At 41.8% G+C, this 24923-nt stretch overlaps 2 protein-coding genes across 4 annotated transcripts in view; both read right to left on the minus strand.

Moving 5' to 3' along the window:
* On the minus strand, nucleotides 1-23450 carry LOC135097942 (fibrocystin-L-like). Its single transcript, XM_064000067.1, has 9 exons — nucleotides 23376-23450; nucleotides 22417-22505; nucleotides 18943-18982; nucleotides 13998-14122; nucleotides 13597-13832; nucleotides 13008-13190; nucleotides 11609-11957; nucleotides 11275-11480; nucleotides 1-138 (listed from the first exon to the last, which is right to left on the minus strand). The coding sequence occupies exons 1-8, from the start codon at nucleotides 23448-23450 to the stop codon at nucleotides 11405-11407; spliced, it is 1173 nt and encodes a 390-aa protein (XP_063856137.1). The 3' UTR covers nucleotides 1-138; nucleotides 11275-11404.
* The window catches only part of LOC135097948 (uncharacterized), a 14823-nt gene continuing 8999 nt past the window's right edge, over nucleotides 19100-24923 (minus strand). The window contains exons 5-7 of one of the 3 annotated variants that reach the window (XM_064000077.1): nucleotides 24285-24381; nucleotides 23805-23931; nucleotides 23589-23725 (exon numbers count right to left, since the gene is read on the minus strand). In XM_064000077.1, the coding sequence (XP_063856147.1) occupies nucleotides 23836-23931; nucleotides 24285-24381 (193 nt within the window). In that variant the 3' untranslated portion in view covers nucleotides 23589-23725; nucleotides 23805-23835. Of the gene's footprint in view, nucleotides 19226-23375; nucleotides 23726-23804; nucleotides 23932-24284; nucleotides 24382-24923 lie in introns of those variants that run through there. The other 2 variants (XR_010266373.1, XM_064000078.1) reach the window with 2 other exon arrangements.

Genomic DNA, 24923 nt, shown 5'->3' on the forward strand with positions numbered 1-24923 from the left:
GATGGTGACCTTGGTGTTGTCACTGCCAAAGTTGTGGCCAGACAATGTCACTTCCTCGCCCTGCACTGCCATGCTGGTGACCACAGGGGTGAGTGCCTCACTGTAGGTGAAGGTAAGGGTGTCCATCTTGGCCGGCACCTGCAGGAGATTTTCTTTTAAGCTTTATAAGATTTAGTCACTCAAAAGACACCAAATTACCATATTATGGTTTGAGACGAGAAAAGGAATTTATATAGTCTTTTGCCAAGACACTGTTGATGTTGGATACACATCTAGTCTTAGATATGGTGACAGACTTAAATAATTCACTCATCTTGATCATTCTGCACTGAAAGGAAGATGTGCCATGTGGTAATACAGTAATGCACACATGAGTACCACGGCCAACAGTGCCTCACCACACATCCAGGCAGCAGCTCTGACTCAGTACTCTGCTGTGTTCCTCTTGCCTCAAGTTTAGAGTGAAGACAAGTGTTCTTTTAACTTCATGTATGCACACACACTCACACACACACAGCCTTAGACACACCTCCACACACCTATCAGTGCACCAAGGCCTTCTCTCAGCACCTCAGGAATAGAAATAAAACACTATGACATAGTACTGACACCAGTGCCGTCACCACCCCATGCAAGACTAATGACGGCGAAAGTGGCTCACAAGACACAAGTGGCTCACAAGACAACACTCACTCATCTGTCACTGCCCCCCACAAGAGTAATGGTGATGCAAGCAGTTCAGCCTCACAAGACAACCCTCATTCAGCTGTTCAGAATGACAACACATGTGCAGCCAAAACCATCCCCTTGTGCTTTGGCCCAACACATCACTCACTTTGCTGTTAAGGAGTAATGACTGGGATCATAATTCATTGGTTAATAAATAATTATAGAACTTTTAGAGCTGTGTTTATGGCATGCCCCACTCAAACCCTTGGGCCAACCACTAGGTAATTTGACTTGAGGAATGAGAGTGAAGTAACAGTACTTGGTGAGCAGAAAGACTTCACAGCTCTAACGTAACTCATAAATAGTGAGAAGCTGGCTTACAACAACTCTACACACACACACACACACACACACACACACACACACACACACACACACACACACACACAGGTCACAAGCAGCAGCTGAAGAAATATTAGGCAAAGTTTAGAAATTGGCCAGAGTTGAAGAGTACAACCAAGTGTGGATGAAAAAGATAGGACCAGAGAAGAGAGAGCTACTATAAATGAACTAAGAAGAGAATTAAATGAAAAAAAAAAAAAACGAAAAAAGACCAGAAGTGGAGAAGAGGTTCTATTGAAGGGTCACAGACATGAGGCAGAGAAAGTGGTAGAGGAAAGAGGACAATGCAGAAGGGGAGGTTTAAAAGTGGAGTATACTAACTTAAATGGTCTGATACCAGTAGTGTTGAAAGTTAGAGACTGTTTAAGAGAGAAGAGAAGCCAGATATCATGGCAATTGTTGAAACAAAACTGGAGAGTGATGTGGACGTTTTAGATATTGGTGATGGAAATTACAACCTCTGAATGAGAAATAAAAGATTTAAGCAGGGTTTAGGTGTGATGCTCCTAATTAGACAAGGATTGACAGTGAAATCTACTACATGTGGGGAGGGGAAGGCAGAGGTACTGAAAATAGCCTTAAAAAGAAATGTGGGAAGATGCCAAAATACTGCAGTGACCTATGTTTCCCTTATTCCAACTCAAGGGGTGAGGAAGAATACAAGAGAATGCTGAAAGACATAAAGGCATGTTTATCCAAGTTGCTGGATGAAAATGAGGTGAACTAGTGACGGGAGACTTTAACTGTAAAGAGGTATCTTGGGAAAATTGGACCACATAACGTAGCAAGTCATCACAGGGGGACCAAATTACTGGAGTTGGCTGTTGAGAATATTCTGATGTAGTGGGTTAAAGAAGACACAAAATTCAGAGAAAATGAAATACTGTCAAAGCTGGATCTAATTTTTACGAAGGAACAAGCCATAATAGAGGATTTAAAACACAAAAAAACAATAGATAAAAGTGACTATGCATTGATTCAGTTCTTAGTAATGAATAAAAACATAGATATGAGAAAAGACCACAGGAGAGAATGGTTGAACTGCAGTGAGACAAATTTTGGACAGCTTAGGAAGTATTTCATTGAAATGGATTGGAACAAAGTATTTCAAATGGGTGATATAGAAGGAGAGTGGACCACCTTCCTGAACATTTATAATAAAGGAGAGGGGAAATGGACACCTATGAAATCAACAGAAAACCTTTTTAAGAAGGACTGGAGTAACAAGAGATGTGCTACAGCTAGACTGGAGACAGAAAAAAGCATGGAATGTGGAAGAAATATAAGAGACATGACTTGTGGACCAATTATTTAAGAAAGAGGAATGAATATGTTAAAATACAGAGAGATGAGTAGAATTATGAAAAGAATGTTGTGCATAAATGCAAAGACCAACCAAAACTGTTTTAAAAATTTATGAATGGAAAATTGAGGAGTAAAGAAGACATCAGCTGAGTAATAGTTGGAGAAGAAATGGTCGAAGACCCAAAAGAGATGGCTGAAGTGTTCAACAGACACTTCCACTCACTGCTTACTAAAGAAAATTATTTTAGGGAAGAAAGGATAGTGATGGAAAATGGGACTGGTCTGAAAGAGGTAGTAACATCAACAGAAGAAGTAAAGAATATATTGGAAGAGCTGGGAGTATGGAAAGCAATGGGACCTGATAGTCTGTCAAGCTGGATTCTAAAGAAGTGTAGCCCAAAACTAGCTAAGGTGATACACAATATAATTAGCACCACCCTGTTGGAAGGAAAAGTACCCAAAGATTGGAAATAGGCGAATATTACCCAATTCACAAGGCTGGAAGTAAAGGAGACTCATTTAACAATAGACCAGTATTGCTGACAAGTGTGGTACCAAACATCTGCAAAAAGATCATCAAGAACAGATGGGTGAAATGCCTGGAAGACAACAATGTGATAACAGACAGACAATTTGGATTCAGAGAAGGAAGATCTTGTGTAACAAATTTGATAAGCTTCTACACAAGAGTAATGGACATAGTGCAAGAGAGAGATGGATGGACTGACTGCATGTACTTAGACCTGCAAAACGCATTATACAAAGTACCATACAGAAGGCTAATATGGATAACTGAAAAATATAGGAAGATTGGGAGGATCGTTATTAAAATGCATGACCAACTTCTTGACGGAGAGATAAATGAGGACAGTAATCAGAGGCAATAAGTCAAAGTGGAAACCAGTAATAAGTGAAGTTCTGCAATATATGTAAATGACATGATGGAAGGAATGATAAGCCACATGAGTCTCTTTGCTGATGATGCCAAGATTATGAGAAAAGTAACAAATGAAAAAGACTGCAAAGCTCTGAATCAAGACCTAATTAAGATAAATAAATGATTGTTGAGATGGAACATGGAGTTTAATGCCAAGAAATGTAGTGTGGTGAAGTTTAGAAAAAATGTGAGAAAAACAGAAGGCATCTACTATTTGGGAAATGAGAAAATTACTATAAGATCAGAGAAAAAGATCTGGGAGCAATCATTTCTAATAAAGTGTCATTTGTGAAGCATGTAAACAAGATCACTGGATAAACATGCAATCTGCTGAGAAACATGAAGATGGCATTCACCGACAATGAAGATGATATGATAAAAAAAAAATTGTAAACAACAATGACACATCCAGGACTGGAGTATGCAGCATTAGTGTGCTCACCAAGTTTGACGAAGGATATCAGGAAGCTAGAAAGAATTCAGAGAGCTGCAACTAAAATCCCTACAAGCCTAAGAGGGCATAGTTATGAAGAGAAGTTTATGAGATTGGGCCCAACTACACTACAAAAAAGGAGGGAAAGAGGTGATTTGATAGCACTATACAGAATATTGGAAGGGATGAAAAAATTGGGCAGGGATAATCTTGTGATACCTGATAAGAGAGATACCAGAGGACATGGAAGGAAATTGATAAGGAGTGTTTGCAGAAGAGACATCAAGAAACATAGCTTTCCCCACAGGAGCATAGCAGTGTGGAATTCATTTATTGATGAGACTGTGTGTGCCAAGACAGTCCATAAATTTAAAGAAAATCTGGATAAAAGTCAATATGGAGATGGAACAGCATGAGCCTAGTGTGCCTCTTGTCCTGTATTTCACAACTAGGTAAATACACACACACAGTCTTGGCTGCACCTCCACACATCCATCTGTGCACCAAGGCCTTCTTTCAGCACCTCAGGATAAGAAAGAAAACAGACCCTACACACACACACACACACACACACACACACACACACACACAATAAAAGAACAGAAGAAAGAGACCTTGGTGTAATTATTACTGACAAGCTGTCACCAGAAACACATGAACAAGGTAAGAGGTGAAACCTATTAACACTGAAAAACATAAGAACAGCATTTGCACATCTGGATGAGGAAATGATAAAAAAAAAAATTATTGTGACCATGATACACCCAGGATTGGAGTATGTAGCTGTGGTATGGTCACCTAATACCAAGAAATCTATAAGAAAATAGGAAGAGTAGTAACAGTCACCTCCAAGTTTGGAGGATCTAATGTATGAAGAAAGAATGTATAAATCTTGTCTTATAACATTAGAACAGAGAAGAGAGAGAGGTGATCTGATCATACTATACAGAATGATGACTGAAATGAAAAACTTGGATAGGAAGGACTTGGTGATGAGGGATACAAGAGGCTCAAGGGTACATGGCAGAAAACTTAAAAAAGATGCATGTAGAAGAGATGTTAAGAAAATAGCTTCCCACATAGAACTGTGGAGGTCTGGAATGATTTGGACAAAGAAGTCATTGATACAAATACAATACATAAATTTAAGACAAAGTTAGATAAAAATAGATATGGAGACAGGATAGCACAAGCAAAGCTCTTTCCTGCATGTCACACACACACACACACACACACACACACACACACACACACACACACAAAGAGGCTAAAGGGAAAAATTAATCAAGAACAGAAGAAAAGACTAAACTTTTTTTAGAGTTTTGGAGAGTTTTTGGAGACAGAGTGAAAAAATGGTGCATAAAGGAAAAGGAATAAATTAAAGTAAAAGAAAAAAATTGCAAAAATGAAGGACTGAATGTGATGTACACCAACACAGACGGACTGTTACACAGGACACTGGAATTATAAGACTATTTAAAAGAAAAAGAATCTGAAGATAGCGTGTTTAACGGAAATAAAGCTACAAGAAGAAAATCAGACTATCATTAACAACAACTACAATATGTGGAGAAGAGACAGGATTGGCAAAGGAGGGGGAGGTGTAATGATAATGACAAGAAATGAGGTGAAGACAAAAATAATGAAATATGGGGAAGGAAAAGCAGAAATAGTGACTGTTAACTTGGAGGATAATCATGGAGAAATACTGATGGTAATAACAACCCACGTACCACCCAAAACAAATTCTTGGAGCAAGGAAGGCTGTGAGAAAATAACAGAAGATACCACTCAGCATTTGAGTAAATTAATCAAAAGTAATAAAACAGAATTATTGGTTGGTGACTTCAATTGCAAAGAAATAAATTAGGAAACATTCAAGGCATGAGGAAACAAGACTGCATGGTGAGAAAGATTTCTGAAGCTGACTATAGAAAACACAATGATGCAATGGGTGACCAAAAATACAAGATATATAAGAGATGATGAACCAACAAGACTTGACCTATTATTAACAAAAGGAATTGACCAAACTAAAGAAATGGTACATGTCCCCCATGGAAAAAAGTGACCATATAATGATAGAAATAGAGACTGACAGTGATGTCAGTGCAGATGATGAATCCTACAAACAAAACAGGAGAAACTATGGAAAAGCTAACGTAAATATCTTACGAGATTCTATGAAGCAACGGACAGGAGAAAGCTGAAGAGAGCAAATTATATGCAAGGCAATATAAGACTATATGAGGCAGGAGTGAATAAATATGTCCCACTATACAAACCTAAAGAAAAAGGAAAACTGGTGTAGTTAACGCAAGATGTGCAAGAGCAAAGAGAAAAGAGATGAAGCATGGATAACAACGAAAAGAAGTGGAAACCAAAAAAATAAAGACTTTAAGATAGCAAGAAATGAATATGTGTAAATAAGGAGAGGGGAAGAAAAAGGATATGTAAAAGATGCACTTGAGAAGTGCAAAGACGAACCAAAACTATTCTAGATTCATAAATGGAAAAATTAAACTCAAAGAAAAACTAGAACAGTTGAAGGATGGACATGAAACATATGAAGATCCAAAAGACATGAGTGAATTGCTAAACAAAAAGTTCCACCAAGTTTTCACAAAAGAATCAGAATTTAAAGAGCCACAAGATGTGAACACAAAAGAACAAATGTGGGAAATTACAGTAATCAAAGAAGTTTATTAAATGGTTGAGGAACTGGAAGAGAGAAAAGCAACAGGACCAGATGGAGTATCAGGTTTCATTTTAACAGGTAACAGTTAATTGAACCAGTATATGACATAATAAAATGCTCAGTATCAATTGGAAGAGTGCCTAAGGAATGGAAGAGAACAGGTATAGTGCCAATTTATAAATGTGGAAAAAAAGAAGAGCCATTAAACTACAGACCAGTATCAATGACCAGCATAGTATGCAAGATCTGTGAAAAAGTGATGCAGAAGCAGTGGACAAAACTTCTAGAGAACATGATATAATATCAGAAAAGCAGTATGGCTTTAGATAAAAACAATCATGTGTAATAAATCTGATCAGCTTCTATTCAAGAGTGACTGATATAATGCAGGAGAGGGATGGATGAGTAGACTGTGTGCATTTAGAAAAAAAAAAAAAAAGCTTTTGACAAAGCTCCCCACAACAGGCTACTATGGAAGCTAGAAAATGTTGGAGAATTAAATGGAAAAATAATAAACTGGATGGAAAGCTACTTAAAGGGAAGAGAAATGAGAATGGCAGTAAAGGATGTAAAAGTCAAAATGGAGAAAAGTAGATAGTGGAGTACCACAAGGATCAGTGCTGGCACCAATACTTTTCCTTATCTACACCAGTGATATGCCAGAAGGAGTAATGAGTTACACAAATTTGTTTGCAGATGATGCAAAATTACAAAAACATATGAAAGACTGAAAATCTACAAGAGGATCTGAATAAAATCTGGGACTGGAGCAAGAAATGTGAGATGGAGTTTAATATGAAAAAATGTCATGTAATGTAAGTGGGAAAAAGTGAAAAGAGACCAAAATGGATCTAGAAAATGGGAAATGTAGAAATAATAAAAGTACAAGAAGAGAAAGATCTGGGAGTGAATATACAGGACAGTCAATAATCAGAGATGCACATACAGAAGATGTTCAGAGATACATATAGAACGATGAGAAATATTAGAACAGCATTCCACTACATGGATAAAGGTATGAAGAGAAAGATAATTACCACTATGATTTGACCAAAGCTGGAACATGCTAAATCAGTGTAGTCTTCCCACAAGATGAAACATGTCAAAGAAATAGAAAGAATACAAAGGATGGCAATGAAGATGGTTCCAGAACTGGAAGAATTAACGTATGAAGACAAGTTAATGAAGATAAATCTGCCACATTGGAACAAAGAAGAGAACAGGAAGACTTAATAACTATATATAAATTGTGGAATTGAATGGAAGAAATTGATAATGAGAAACTGCTGCTAAGAGAAGTAGAAAATACCAGATACACACGAGGCCACAGCAAAAAAATAAAAAAAAGAAAGATGCTTGAATAACATAAAGAAACAGTTTCCAACAAAGAAATCCAGAAGTATGGAACAAGCTCAGTGAGGAGGTAGTACTGGAAACGAGTGTGTACAACTTTAAGGAACAACTGCACAAGTGTAGATATGGAGACAGGACCACACAAGCATACCTCAGGCCCTGGAAATTACAACTAGGTAAAATATGCACACACATGCAGCCTTGGCTGGAACTCCACACACCCATCAGTGCACCAAGGCCCTTCAGTATCCTTGATTTAGATAGTATTCTGCTCTCAAATTTATCATTTTGGGATTTCCACATTTTCATGCAGTAGTACATGCTGCTCCTAGAATGAAATGGTGTGCCAGATGTATGAGATATATAACTTTTAAAGGTCCCAGTGCCAAAAAAAAACACACCCTTCAAAGCTGCTTGGTGTGCTGTTTACATATAACTTTTATTACGTAATGCAATACAACATTTTATGTGGTGAGTGCAGGCAAGCAGCTATTACAGGCCATCAGCACTCAAAAGTTAACAAAAGGGAAAGAAGATATGTTATGCATTTGTTTTCCTCAGGTTTTTGTGAAATGTTCTTGTGCTTTCTATGTGTTTTGCATACTGTATACTTGTATGTGTTATTTTTTACTGTTCTACTTTTCAGTGGCAGTAATCATGGGATACCCAAACAGACTTAAATCAAAGTCTGTTCTCCAACTAGCCAAAAACTCCTTCACTAACAGAAAGTGTCAAAACCTTTCAAGATCTAATTCCCCTCGTGACGTCTGGCATCTAGCCAAAAATATCTCCAATAACTTTGCTTCTTCTTCTTTCCCTCCTTTATTTCAACCAGATGGCACCACTCCTATCACATCTATTTCTAAAGCTGAACTCTTTGCTCAAACCTTTGCTAAAAACTCTACCTTGAACGATTCTGGGCTTGTTCCTCCCTCTCCTCCAGCCTCTAGCTACTTCATGCTACCTATTAAAATTCTTCGCAATGATGTTTTCCATGCCCTTGCTGGTCTAAACCCTCGGAAAGCTTATGGACCTGATGGGGTCCCTCTTATTATTCTCTGAAACTGTGCCTCCGTGCTTGCACCTTGCCTAGTCAAACTCTTTCAGCTCTGTCTGTCAACATCTGCCTTTCCTTCTTGCTGGAAGTTTGCCTACATTCAACCTGTTCCTAAAAAGGGTCACCATTCTAATCCCTCAAACTACCGTCCTATTGCTTTAATTTCCTGCCTATATAAAGTTTTTGAATATATCCTCAACAGGAAGATTCTTAAACATCTATCGCTTCACAACCTTCTATCTGATCACCAGTATGGGTTCCGTCAAGGCCGCTCTAATGGTGATCTTCTGGCTTTCCTTACCGAGTCTTGGTCATCCTCTTTTAGAGATTTTGGTGAAACTTTTCCTGTTGCTTTGGACATATCAAAAGTGTGTGAAGTATGAATGCTTCATTGTTACGGGGCTTCACTGTATTGGTTAGGGTTCATAGTTTGTATTGGTTTCATGCTTCACTGTTTCACTAGTGTTTACTTCGCCCCTTGCTCTGTATTAATCATTGAGTTCTGTACCACGCCGCCACCGGCTCGCACCTACGTACTTGTAACTGTCTACACATTAAAAGCACTGGGAACTTGTGACTTTATGTAGCCCGAGAACCTACAAGAAGGATACAAAAAGCTTTTGATAGAGTCTGGCACAAAGCTTTGATTTCCAAACTACCCTCCTACAGCTTCTATCCTTCTCTCTGTAACTTCATCTCAAGTTTCCTTTCTGACTGTTCTATTGCTGCTGTGGTAGACAGTCACTGTTCTTCTCCTAAATCTATTAACAGTGGTGTTCCTCAGGGTTCTGTCCTGTCACCCACTCTCTTCTTATTATTCATTAATGATCTCCTAAACCAAACTTCTTGTCCTATCTACTCCACCGATGATACCACCCTGCACTTTTCCACGTCTTTTCATAGACGTCCAACCCTTCAGGAGGTAAACATTTCACGCAGGGAAGCCACAGAACGCTTGACTTCTGATCTTTCTAAAATTTCTGATTGGGGCAGAGCAAACTTGGTATTGTTCAATGCCTTAAAAACTCAATTCCTCCATCTATCAACTCGACACAACCTTCCACACAACTATCCCCCTCTTCTTCAATGACACTCAACTGTCCCCATCTTTTACACGGAACATCCTCGGTCTGTCCTTTACTCATAATCTGAACTGGAAACTTCACATCTCATCTCTAGTTAAAACAGCTTCTATGAAGTTAGGCGTTCTGAGACGTCTCCGCCAGTTTTTCTCACCCCCCAGCTGCTAACTCTGTACAAGGGTCTTATCCGTCCATGTATGGAGTATGCTTCACATGTCTGGAGGGGTTCCACTCATACTGCTCTTCTAGATAGGGTGGAATCAAAAGCTTTTCGTCTCATCAACTCCTCTCCTCTAACTGACTGTCTTCTGCCTCTCTCACCACCGCAATGTTGCATCTCTAGCTGTCTTCTACTGCTATTTTCATGCTAACTGCTCTTCTGATCTTGCAAACTGCATGCCTCCCCTCCTCCCACAGCCTCGCTGCACAAGACTTTCTTCTTTCTCTCACCCATATTCTGTCCACCTCTCTAACACAAGAGTTAACCAGTATTTTCAATCATTCATCCCTTTCTCTGGTGAACTCTAGAACTCCCTGCCTGCTTCTATATTTCTACCTTCCTATGACTTGAATTCCTTCAAGAGGGAGGTTTCAAGGCAGTTATTCATCAATTTTTGACTACTGCTTTGACCCTTTTATGGGACTGACATTTCAGTGGGCATTTTTTTTTATTGGATTTGTGTTGCCCTTGGCCAATGTCCATCCTACATAATAAACACACACACACACACACACACACACAACACTTACACCGGCCACAGTCAGAGTGAAGGTGGCCACGGTGGCAGAGGTGGAGGGTGGAGTGAGGCAGGTGACTGTGGTGGAGGAGACACTCTGCACCACACAGGTCTGGCCCCCCACCAGCACCACAGGAGAGGCAACCAGACCTTGCAGACCACTTACACTGATGGTGAGCAGGGTGCTGCCACACAGGGAGCCTTCCAGGGGACTGAGGGAGGACACCTGCGGCACCACCACCACACGGCCCTCACTGCTGTACCCTGCGATGTCTGTCACTGTTATGCCCCTGCAGGTGAGGTGTGGTGAGGCGTGGTGAGGTGTGGTGGTGTGGTGAGGTGCAGTGATGCTGTGGTGGCATGGCAATGCCATGGTGTTGTGTGGTGATGCTCTGGTGGTGTAGTGCAGTAATGTGATGTATGATAGTGTGGTGAGGTGTGGTGGTGCTGTGGTGTAGTGATGCTGCTGTGGTACAAAGCTGTATTTCTGTCATTGAAGCATGTTCCTTTTTTTTTTCTCATATCATCTCAAACATCCAGTTTCTCTCATCTGTGCTGACCTGTCTGTCTATCTGTCTGTCTGTATGTTAGCTGCACTCACCTGTTGATTGCCTTGACAGTGATGGGCAGGTATGCACCCGACCTCAGGTTGTCCAGGTTGTCCAGATCGCAGGTCACAGAGGTGTCTGAAGCAGAGGTCACACTACAGGATGCTTCATCAACACTGACCTCTACCTGGCAGGCCAGGTCACCAAAGCCTGATCCAGTGATGGTGAGAGAGAGTCGCCGCCCACCACCTGCAGGCCACTGTGTCAAAGAAAACAGGAAACACTCAGCGTGGGGAACCATTATTACTGCCACTGGTGCTGCTATCATTACTACCATTACCATCACTAATGCAAGAGGGACCCTGGCCTGTGCCAGCCTGCCTTCACCTCAGGTCCTTCACAGTGTTGGTGGTGGAGGAGGCCAGGGCAGAGACCACAGGTGTGTGACAGGTGTGGAAATGAAAGTACAGGTATCCATTTTCTGGTGTGGTCAGGTCGGGGAGGTCACACCCGTCCAGAGGCATCTCCAGGATGGGGTCACAGCCACTCATGTTGACGACCTGACTCCCGGCAACCTGGTAGGTGGCTTCCTTGTCACCCAGCAGTGCGGCCATCCTGAGGGCCTGATGAGGTGGCCGTACCACGTTGACTTGGCCCCGCATCACCACACCACCAGGCAGTGTGGGGCCAGCATAATAGTGGATGCCTTGCTGGGGGAAGGCCACTGTGAAAGAGCCTGTGGGAAAGCAATAGTAGTAGTAGTAGTAGTAGTAGTAGTAGTAGTAGTAGTAGTAGTAGTAGTAGTAGTAGTAGTAGTAGTAGTAGTAGTAGTACTGGTGGGAGTAGTAGTAGAAGTAGCAGCAGCAGCAGCAGTAGCAGTAGTAGTAATAGTAATAGTGGTGGTCATGGTGGTAGTATTAACAGTAGTAGTAGTAGTGGTGGCAGTATTAGTAGTAGTTTTTCTCACCCCCCCCAGCTGCTAACTCTGTACAAGGGCCTTATCCGTCCATGTATGGAGTATGCTTCACATGTCTGGGGGGGTTCCACTCATATTGCTCTTCTAGACAGGGTGGAATCAAAAGCTTTTTATCTCATCAACTCCTCTCCTCTAATTGACTGTCTTCAGCCTCTCACCGCTGCAATGTTGCATCTCTTGTTATCTTCTATCGCTATTTTCATGCTAACTGCTCTTCTGATCTTGCTAACTGCATGCCTCCCCTTCTCCTGCAGCCTCGCTGCACAAGACTTTCTTCTTTCTCTCAACCCTATTCTGTCCACCTCTCTAATGCAAGAGTTTACCAGTATTCTCAATCATTCATCCCTTTCTCTGGTAAACTCTGGAACTCCCTGCCTGCTTCTGTATTTCCACCTTCCTATGACTTGAATTCCTTCAAGAGGGAGGTTTCAAGACACTTATTCATCAATTTTTTACTACTGCTTTGACCCTTTTATGAGACTGGCATTTCAGTGGGCATATTTTTTTATTGGATTTTTGTTGCCCTTAGCCAGTGTCCTTCCTACATAAAAAAAAAAAAAAACTACTCATATTTCTCCTCCTGCCTATTTCTTTTCATTTTTCTCCACTCTTCCTCCACTTCCATCCTTCTCTCTCTCTTCCTTCTTTCTTTTCAATCCATCCTCCTTCCTTTCCTTCCTGTTTACACTCTTCAATCTCTCTCTTTCTCTCCTTGTCACTATCCTTCTATCCCTTCATTTCTCTCACTTCACTTCTGTGCTTTCCTGTCTCAATTTCCCCCTCGCCTCATCCCAGTCTCTCTGTCCTTACCTGCAACAGTCTGTGTCCCTGAGAAGAAGCCAGAATCATCAGCGTCCTCACAGTTATCCACAGGGCTGGCCACCTCACACACTCTGTACTGCAGCTGTGAGTTCTCAGACACCTTACTCCACTGCCAGGTTACTGAGTCTCCCTCCACTACCTCCAGCACACGAGGATACCATGATACAGTCTCTGTGAAAATTGAAGGTAATGGGGTTGCTTGAAGTCCACAAATGGTACTAAGATGACTAGGTTTGGTGAGTGAGAGGTGCTTGATAAAGGCTTCATCTGTGTTCATCAGTGTTTCAGCATCTTATCTTGACTGCTTTTAACAGGTTCTGGTGGAAGTTACTGCAGGTTTTCAGAGGCACTTTCGGGATTTTATGGACAGTTTAACAAGGATAGAGATAGTTTAACTGACTGCACAGGATGTTATTGGAGTTTTCAAGGGTGTTTATGTGACTCTAGTGATACTTTAACAGGAATTCTGCATCATCAAGTGTGTGTGTGTGTGTGTGTGTGTGTGTGTGTGTGTGTGTGTGTGTGTGTGTGTGTGTGTGTGTGTGTGTGTGTGTGTGTGTATGAATCAGCGCCTCACCAGAGCTGGTGCCAACATTCACAATCCTGTGGTTGGTGGTGATGGGCCTGGTGATGCAGGTGAGGGCCTCATCGGAGCACTGCAGCACCTCACACTCATACACCTGGCCCAGCTTCACCTTGAGGCAGGAACAATCCGAGCTGAAGCCTGTGCCGCCCAGCCTGACCAGCGTGCCACCCTTCACTGACCCCTGGGTAGCTGAGGCCGAGGTCACCTGCAGTACGTACTCCACTTCCCTGCCACAACATCGTCACTCTATTATCAGTGAGAGAGAGAGAGAGAGAGAGAGAGAGAGAGAGAGAGAGAGAGAGAGAGAGAGAGAGAGAGAGAGAGAGAGAGAGAGAGAGAGAGAGAGAGAGAGAGAGAGAGAGAGAGAGAGAGAGAGAGAGAGAAACACCCACCTGGCAGCAGCACCAAAGCCATCAGCGGAGAGTACCAGGGTATGAGTGCCAGCCGACAGTGCCGGGGTAAGACAGCTCACGCTGATGTTACTCCAATGAGTCGTATAACACAGCTCTGATCCGATCTGGCGGCATGAGGTCATAGGTCAGGTCAGGGGTATTGGGAAAGTGATAGGTTAGGTCAGGGTTACTAGGAAGGTCAGAGGGGGAAGTAGTGACTTTATATCAGTACTAGGGAATTTGGTTGTTGACTCTGAGATGAATGGACATTTCCACCTCGGCTCCCTACCCTTGTTCCTGTTCCCCGGCACCTGGCCCCTCCCCTGCCCTGCCTTCTCCTCAGATAAATGTTCAATACATTGCTTTGACATGTTTTGACACACAATTTAATTTCTAAAATCTTTCTGGCCTCTTTTTTACTTTTTTTAACTCAATAAGTCTTATCACTTTCTTAGAATAAAAAAAAGTTCCCAGCAAGGCAGCACACAAATGTCAGAAACAGTTGTTCCAGTCACCATGACCAGCAACAGCAATGTTGCTTTGGCCAACAACAAGAAAACACCACACAAGCACACTCTCATGGAAGGTAAGAACACACCAGTACAGATGCCACATACTGCTACACCTTGCCTTCAGCATGGTAACAGGAATACTCTTGGCACTTACACTACACACACTAATATGCCATGTGCAGACATGAACAGTTACATCCCCACACCACACATCCAAATCATCCACAAGCACCAACATCACACTTAGCCAAGATGCTTCACACTGCTCCAAAACACACCACAACAATACAAACACACATTCAAGACAGTTTGTGCCAAAGCAGCTGAGTGAGGCAAAGGGGCATCCAATGTGATATCTGCTGTAACCGGTCCAAGCATGCTGTGTGGTGTCATGTCGGCTGCATCGGATCGTTTGCACAGGTACACCACGGATCAATTAACAATAGTATCGTGTGTATCTGCAGCAGATGTGGCTCTCCTAATGTCTCTACATCTTCTTTCTCACTACCTCCTATTCCAACCTCTAGCTCCTTTGACCTGCTATGCACACACAGTACTAACAAATCTCATATACATTTTCCTTCCATGAACCAGCAACACTCACCCTCACAACCACCAACACCTAGCCACACATCCCACCACACAACAAGACATTCAAGCTCCACATCACCTAAACACCCTTGTAACACCAGTCCATCAATCTGTCAACCAGGGCCATTTCCCATTGCTTTTGGCATTTCCTGCACATCATGACTACCCTCACCTCTCTTACACCCCCTTCACCTAAACCTTCCCCCACTCCCCAACTCCCCCAGCAACCTCTCCCAGTGCCTCTCCTGCCCTACACACAAATGACCCAGACTTCACTGTAGGTACCAAAACATGCTTAACACCCGACACAGATTCTGCAGAAGTCTTTCCTCCACCATTTAGCAAGACAGTCATAAAAATTTCTAACTGTAATTCACTTTTTTTTTTATGTAGGAAGGAAACCAGCCAAGGGCAATACATTTATAAGAAAGTCCCACTGAGGTGCTGATCCCCAAGCATAGTCAAAAGTGGTTGTCAAAAATTGAAGGATAAATGTCTTGAAACCTCCCTCTTGAAAGAGTTCAAGTTATAGGAAGGAGGAAATACAGAGCCAGGCAGGGAGTTCCAGAGTTTACCAGAGAAAAGGATGAATGATTGAGAATACAGATTAACTTTTGCATTACAGAGGTGGACAAAATTGGGGTGAGAGAAGGAAGAAAGTCTTGTGCAGAGAGGCCATGGGGTTCTACTTGCAGCTTTCAACAGACCTCCATCTTCCAACACAGAATACTCACACAACCTTCACACAGCTCTTTCACACCTCACACCAGACAAACACATCTGGATTGTACATGATTTCAACCTCCCTGACATCAACTGGACCACTACGTCCCCCTCCAATCCCTATGACACTGATGTCTTCAACCCTATCATTCCCCACACAAACAGGTGCCAGCTACACAACACACTAATTGACAACAAAAATACATTTTCACTCATGCAAACAGTACTCAAGCCAACAAAAACAGGCTACCACACACCCCTCTGGTGCCAGAGGCCTTCTCACCACAGTCCATACATTAGACCTTCTCAAAAACAACATACACAATATAATAAACACCCAGGTAGTTCCAGGACTAAATGACCACAACAATGTTCCAGTTGACATAGACCTTCTACCGACAAGACAAAAACACAGATGTGGGTCAATCCTACTCTACTCTAGAGCTGACAGACTCAATTAAACACTCTACAGAGACAATTTTCTATCTTCTGACTCATACTCTGGACTCCTCCAAGAAACTGGAACAGCCTGACACACCATACACACCACCATGAACAACTACAGCCCATAGAAAACACCCTCATGTAGACATACACTCCCCTGGTTCTCCAGGAACCTATGGAAACAACACCACAGAAAACAGAGATGACAGATGCAAACAATCACAGAACACACCAGGGAAATGGGCCGCCTTCAGATCTTTCCAAAAGAATCTTGCCAAAAAACATAAAGAAGATCAAACGTGAACACCTTTGTAGATATCTCACAGATAATGTTAGAAACAACACCAAACACTTCTTCAAATTCCTCAAGTCATGCAGACAGGACAAAACAAACATACAGTATTTGACGGCTCATAAGACGCATGGGCTTATAAGGCACACCTCACTTTGGGCAGGCATTGAAAAAAAAAAAAAAGATAAATATGCTCTGAATATGAACTGAAAGGTTTCAACTGAAATTTGAAGGCCTCTCTTACATATTCAGATCCTTATTAGACCCCAATATTTTACATTTAAAAACTTCTATATTTGCTAGGACCTACTAACACTACCATACACCAATCCTGCTGTGAGATGTGAACAAATATGGTGTAGGCAAAGACACTGTCAGAGCCCAGAGGGATACTAAAGTTTGTATGATGCTCTCTTCACTTATAAAACCTTTTGTTTTGTTAGATAGTAAGCTATTTTCTAAAAAAGCAATAGTTTCTCATTAGCTTTGAGTTTTATTGAACATGTAAGCAAGCTAATAATGTTAGAAGATAGGCACAATTTCAGTTGTATGAAGGTGTGTCTCACTTCAAGGAATAATGGCATCACACTAAGGAACACAGTGAATCTTGCACGTGTCACCAGGTTTGGTGTGTGACCCACCGTGAGTTTGTTTTGGTACATGCAATGTGAGGGTCATCACTTAATTTCTTCCTGACTGGTGTTATTTTATGTGAATTACTGGTAAGTCCCACCTGTTATACATTGTTATCTTCCAAAAAAAAGTTGTTTTTGAAGTGTAGAAATGGTCATCACTTTGTTTACATGTGCAAAGATGTTTGGGGTTTGTTTTAAAGGCCACTGTTGCCACAGACTTACCAGTGGCCACTGCTCCAAAGCTGAACCTTGGCCTTATAAGACGCATGCTTATTTTCTCAGACTTTTTTTTGGTAAAAAGGCATGGCTTATAAGCCATCAAGTACAGTACTTGTCCTTAAAGACTGCGACGACACTCTTGCTACCACGCCAGAACACAAAGAGCACTTACTCAACACACAGTTCCACTCTGTATTCACCCAGAAAAACCCCACACAAGCCAAATAGCCCTTACCCACCCATTCCCTCCCCTCGACATCAGGACAGACCGAATGCAGAGGTCACCACAGACTCTGGACACCACTAGATCACCTGGACTTGATAAAAGTCCCCCCCCTTTTTCCTTAAGACTTGTGCCCCCATCCTTGCTCTCAGCCTTCCACCCATCCTCTAAGTGATCTTTACCCAACCTCTTCATGCATCCTCTCTTCTCTCTGACTGGCTTTGTGCTGATGTCACCCCATTTTCAAGGCAGGTGTCTGGAGTGACCCTTCTAATTATTGCCCCATTTCTCCCACCTTTATCATCTCCCACATCTTTCAACACATCATACACAGACACATAATAAATCATCTTGACACAAACAACATACGTATTATCAGACCACACGACATGGATTCCAACCAAAATTATCATGCGAGTCACAACTCACTGTTACCCACCATGACATTACAAGACACCCAGACAGACGTGATGCCAAACAAGTTGACACTATCGTGCTAGACTTTGCCAAAGCCTTTAACAAAGTACTCCACAAAAGACTGATTCTGAAACTACAGCATTGTGGCAGCACTGGACCAATTCTTCACTGGGTCACTTCTTTTCTTTCCGACAGGACCTAACGTGTTCTTTTTGACAGTGTTGCATCTGACCCTGTCCCTGTCTGTTCAGGTGTCCCTCAGGTCACTGTCTTGGGGACCCACACACACAGACAAATATAAAGAGGCTGGAAAAGCTCAACATAGCTACAGCCAGGTTCATTACAAAACAATTACACACAAACTTCTGGCATAACAACACGCATTAAACAATTAAATATGGACACCCTCACACTTCACAGAGAAGCACACAGACTAACAATAATGACAATAATGCACAAACTCACAAACCATCAAACTGACATCAACAAACATGAATACTTACACCACACACAGCTAGTACCCATAACACACACAACCACAAATATTCAACATACCACGATAACACAGACTCTTTCAAGCACTCACACTTCCATGGACCACATGCAGCTGGAACGGACTCCCCCTCACAAACACAGCACGTGCATTCAAACACCTAACACTCCCACATTTCAGAACATGCACATAAAACTCCTACCCTGGACACTTAGTTTTCCCCTCACCTCACCCCCAAATAACCTTTTCCCTCTCTGACATCTCCTTGCAGCCAGCTCCCCATATGCACCCTACACATTAAATATTGAGATTGAGATTGAGATGGAGGGAATAGGTTATGTTTTCCTGACTTTTACTGGGTGGGAGGGAGGGAGGGAAGGACAGAATGACACTCACATGAACTGATCCTGAAGTGCCAAAGTTTGTTCCTCTTGACCTGTGAGAGAGGAGAAAATAAGACACAGAAACACATTAGAGAAAATATTTGTTATGACTTAGATCTTCACTGTTTCCACAACTGGAGGAGGAACAGGAGGAGGATAAGAGACTCACCAAAGAGGGAGAGGGTGTGGAGGGAAAGGCCAATGATGGTGGGTGACAGTGAGACGTCATAAGTGAAGGAGGAAGGGAGGGAGCCACTTGTGCCGCCCACATCCACCACCACATCCACCGTGCCCTCCTGCCAGAGTGGAGAGGGTCAGGAGGTGATGGCCTGGCCTAACCTAACACCACTACCACCATCATCACCATCATGACACACTCTTACAGTAAGAAATTGTACAAACAAAAGAGGAAAGAAAATGTGAGAAAATAGTATTTGTAATCCTAAAATACATTTTTCACTTAGCAGCATCACATGTAGCTTTGGCTCTGTCTCATACGCAAAAAGTAGCCACACCAAAAAAAATGTAACACCAACATATGTATGTTGTTGGTGTTATCTTTCTGTGCTGTGGGCGCAAATCACCCAAGCTATGTGTGATGCAGCTTGTATGTGATATAAATATAGTTTTCCTGACAGAGCAATTAGCCAGTGGAAGGCACTGACTGACCAATTTATGTGTGCAGGAACCATTCATAGCTTTAAACACACACACACACACACACACACACACACACACACACACACACACACACACACACACACACACACACACACACACACACACACACACACACACACACACAAAGCATTCATAGCTATAAAGATAAATATGACAAATTAACTTTAAAAGATAAGACATTACAAGTTTTACTAAATTCTTTAAAAATAAAATTACATAAGAACAAACACACACACACACACACACACACACTGACACACACACACACACACACACACACACAGTTGGAGAAAAAAGTGAGTTATAGAGAAGTAGTGAAGGACCAGAGGTAAAGAATGCTTGACAAGAGAGTTTATAAAGGTAATAAAGGAAAAGGAAAACCTGGTAAGAGACACTGTAGATAAAAAGAAGAGTGTAATGATCTTTGGCCTGGAAGAAAGTGAGATAAAAAAAAATGGTATAAAAGAGAAGCAGAACAAAGAAAAACAGCTCGATTAGTACTGAGTGTGATAAACGAAGGGGATACAAAGCTGGAAGATGAAATAGAGGTGTACAGGATTGGTAAATATGATCAAGGAAAAAGTAGACCATTGAAAATCAAACTAAAATCCCAAACAACAGCTGAAGAAACATTGGCAAATGCGTGGAAGCTAGCCAAAAGTAACAAGTTTAAATAAGTCTGGATTAGAAGAGAAATGAATGAGGAAGAAAGGAAGAAACTTAATGAATTGAGAAGTGAAGCAAAAGAAAGGAATGAACAGAGAACACAAGAGGAAAAGGAACTTTCTTCTGGAGAGTAATGGACCTAAGGTTGAGGAAGTGGTACATGTGAAGAGTGAAGGGTGCAGAGGCACAGCTCTAAGAGAGGGAGGGACATAGACAGTGGCATACACTAATGTGGATGGTTTAGTTTCAGTGATGGATGAAGTGAATGAATTTATGAAAGCAAATGAACCAGACATCATGGCAATGGTAGAAACTAAACTAAGAGATTCAGAGACATCAAATTTAGGAGGGGGAAGTACAATATGTGGATAAGAAACAGATGTGGAAAAGGAGGAGGTGGGGTGATGATGCTTGTTAAAAAGGGTATCAGGGTGGAGAGTGGAAAAGGCAGAAGGCTTGGTGGAAGGCCTAAACTTACAACTAATAAATGGAAGAGGAGGAATACAATATGTCACAGTGGTGTATGTCCCACCAAAAACAAAGACCTGGAATAGACAAGAGCATGAACAGTTGCTGAGTGAGACAAAAGAATGGCTTGTAAAGAAAATTAAAGAAAACAACAAAATTGTTATAATGGGAGATTTTAATTGTAAAGAGATCAATTGGGAGGAGTGGAACACAAGAGGAGGAGAAGACTCATGGGAAGATAAGGTTCTGAAACTGGCAATGAACAATATTATGACACAGTGGGTTGAGGAAAACACTAGATACAGAGGAGCAGAGGAGCCATCAATTTGGTATTATCAAAAGAAACAGATATTATAGAAGACATGAACTATAGTTGTCCACTAGGAAAAAGCGACCATGTCATGATAAGGTTTTGTATTAAAGAAAAAAGAGAGGAGAGTAGATGTGAAGATTATAAAAGTGAAAGATTTAATTATGGTAAGTAAAATTTTGAACAAATGAGGAGATACTTTGGTGAAGGGGACTGAAGTACACTTATCACAGCAAGTAATGTGCAAAAGAAGTGGGAAGCTTTCATCAATATTTATGAAGAGGGAGTGAAAAGATATGTACCAAAAGTAGAGACAAAGAGAAGATATAACAATGACTGGTATAATAGAAGATGTGAAATAGCTAGGGAGGAGAGGGAAACGGCATGGAATAGATGGCGGAGGAAAAAAAAAGCAGGAGCTGTGGCAAAACTACACAACCACAAGAAATTAATATGTAAAGGTTATTAGGGAAGAAAGAAAAAATTATGAAAAAGATGTTATGGACAAATGCAAAGAGAAACCAAAACTATTCTTCAGATATGTGAACAGCAAAATGAAAAATAGAGAAGGAATAAGCAGATTGAAGGTGAATGGTCAAATGTGTGAGGATCCGGCTGAATTGGCAGAGATAATGAACAGGAGTTTTCAGTCAGTATTCACAAAAGAGAAAACATTTGTGTACCAGAGTGAGATGAGTGAGGAAATGGGTCTCGGGGAAATCCAAGTGACTGAAGAGGATGTCCAGAAACAGATGGAGGAACTAGACGTTAGGAAGGCCCCTGGACCTGATGGAGTGTCAGGATGGATACTAAAAGAGTGCAATCAGCAGTTGACATGGGTAATACATAATATTATAGAAAGCTCCCTAATTGAAAGTAGAGTCCCAATTGAATGGAAGAGAGCTAACATAGTGCCAATCTACAAAGGTGGTAGTAAAGAGGAGCCCTTAATCTATAGACCTGTGTCTCTAACAAGTGTGGTGTGCAAAATGTGTGAAAGATTGGTGAAGGATAAATGGATGCAGTATCTAGAAGGAAATGAAGTGATATTAAAGCAACAATTTGGATTTAGGAGAGGGAGATCGTGTGTTACAAACTTACTGAGTTTTTATTCTAGAGTGGTGGATATAATGCAAGAAAGAGATGGATGGGCTGATTGTGTTTATTTAGACCTGAAGGCAGCCTTTGATAAAGTGCCACACAGGAAATTGTTGTGGAGTTAAAGCATAATGGTGGGCTAAGGGGGGGCTTGCTGAGATGGATGGAAAATTTCTTGACAAACAGAAAAATGAGAACCGTGGTAAAAGATCAAAAAATCATCATGGAGGGAAGTCATAAGTGGAGTACCCCAAGGCTCAATACTTGCACCAATCATGTTTGCAGTCTATATAAATGATATGACGGAGAAGGTGAAAAGCTACATGAGCCTTTTTGCGGATGATGCAAAGTTGCTGAAGAAAGTTGAGAGTGCAGAGGACTGTGGAACGTTACAAGAAGACCTGAACAAGATATCAGAGTGGAGTTATAGATGGGAAATGGAATTTAATTTAAAGAAGTGTAAAGTAATAGAATTTGGAAAAAGTACAAGAAGAGTAAAAGGAAATTATGTGTTGAATGGTGTAAGGTTGAGTGGAGCAGAAGAGGAAAAGGATCTCGGTGTTACAGTGACTGGGAACCTGACCCCGGAGAGACACATTAGCAAAATTACAGGAGTAACCTATAACTTGTTGAGAAGAATAAGGCAGGCCTTTGCATATATGGATGAAGAGATGGTCAGGAAGATGATCGTGTCGCTGATAAGACCCAGACTAGAATATGCAGCAGTAGTGTGGTCGCCATACAAGAAAAAGGATAAAAGTAAGTTGGAGAGAGTTCAGAGAGCAGCTACGAAGATGGTACCAAGTATCAGAGACTTGTCATATGAAGAGAGACTGGAAAGGATACATCTACAAATGTTGGAAAAGAGGAGAGAAAGGGAAGACATGATTGCGATATATAAAGCATATAAGGGAGTAGAGGAGGTGAACCGGAGCAACTTAATGGTCTGGGATACACGGGACACTAGAGGACATGGAAAGAGGCTGAAGAGGAGTGCTTGTAGAAGAGACACCAAAAAGTATAGTTTCCCATATAGAAGTATTGATGTATGGAACAGTTGGGATGAGGAGATAGTAAATGAAGAAAGTATACATGGATTCAAGGCTAAGTTGGATATTAAAAGATATGGAGATGGGACAGCACAAGCATAACTCTTTTCCAATAAAGCATAACTAGGTAAATACAACTAGGTAAATACACACACACACACACTTTATACTCACACCAGCAGGCACTGTGCAGGTGACCTCTGTGGGTCCACCAGAGATAACCACACACTTCTTGCCACCCAGAGTCATAATGGCACTGCCAGCCTCCCACCCATCACTGTCTGGGAAGCCAGTGCCAGTCACAGTGAGAGGATACTGTCCACCAGTGCTTCCCTCCGTGATGCTGAGTGCAACCACGGTGACTGGCACCATGTAGATGATGGGGGAGGGGAGCAGTGCCGAGCCAGCCGGCTGCATGCTGAGTGCCACTGAATGCAAGCCGCCCCACAGTGCTACAGTGCAGGTGAGCTGGGTGGCAGTGATGGCCATGCCACTCAGGGTGAGGGTGTGCTGCAGCCCCTTGCCTGTCAGGAAAAATACAAGTTTGGAATGAGTTAAATTAGATCGTGAAGGTGAGGGTGAGGGAATGCCATGGGCCCTTACCTGATGAAGGCAAGCCAGGGAAGAGGCAGAGCTACATGCCAGTCAGCATGGGAGTGGTGGCATCATTGTAGGTGAAGGCACAGGCACCAAGACATGCACCAAAGTAACCATTCACTTGTACTGTCACCTGATAGCAATGAGGCAAGATCATGTTATTAGTTATCCTCATCATCTGGAACTCCTTGCCTGCTTCTGTATTTCCCTCTTCCTGTGACTTCAACTCTTTCAAGAGGGAGGTTTGAAGACACTTATCCTCCAGTTTTGGATGATCCTTTTTTACTTTCCTGTAGGTTACTGGCACTCACTGAGCTTTTTTTTTCTTTTAGTTGCCCTTGGTCAATGTCCCTCTTGCAGTAAAAATATCATTATCATTAGTGATCCATGCCTATATTCTCTCTCTCTCTCTCTCTCTCTCTCTCTCTCTCTCTCTCTCTCTCTCTCTCTCTCTCTTTCTCTCTCTGCCAATCAGCAAGGACTTACATGAGGAGAGTCCCTATGAGTGGTCACAAAGTCTGTCTCAAGAGGGCTGTGCCAAAGGACTCTGGCTGAGTCACGAATGATCTTGGTTTTTAGAGTTCTGTGAAGGAGCAATGGGTAACTTAAACAAATGGACTAACATAACCTAACTTTAACAAATGGACTAACCTAACCTAACTTAAACAAATGGACTAACCTAACCTAACTTAAACAAATGGACTAACCTAACCTAACTTAAACAAATGGACTAACCTAACCTAACTTAAACATATGGACAAGCCTAACCTAACTTAAATGGACTAACCTAACCTAAACAAACAGACTAATTTAACCTAACTTAAACATATGCTGTCACCCTCTCTTCTCCGTTGGGCTCCTCCGATCACAATCTCATATCTTTATCTTGTCCTATCACTCCAATCCCTCCTCAAGATCCCCCTAAGCGAAGGTGCCTCTGGCGTTTTGCCTCTGCTAGTTGGGGGGACCTGAGGAGGTATTTTGCTGATTTTCCTTGGAATGACTACTGCTTCCGTGTCAGAGACCCGTCTTTGTGTGCTGAGCGCATAACAGAGGTGATAGTGTCTGGCATGGAGGCGTACATTCCTCACTCTTTTTCTCGTCCTAAACCTTCTAAACCTTGGT

Source organism: Scylla paramamosain, unplaced genomic scaffold (assembly GCF_035594125.1).
Source record: "Scylla paramamosain isolate STU-SP2022 unplaced genomic scaffold, ASM3559412v1 Contig37, whole genome shotgun sequence".
Taxonomy (NCBI): Eukaryota; Metazoa; Arthropoda; class Malacostraca; order Decapoda; family Portunidae; genus Scylla; species Scylla paramamosain.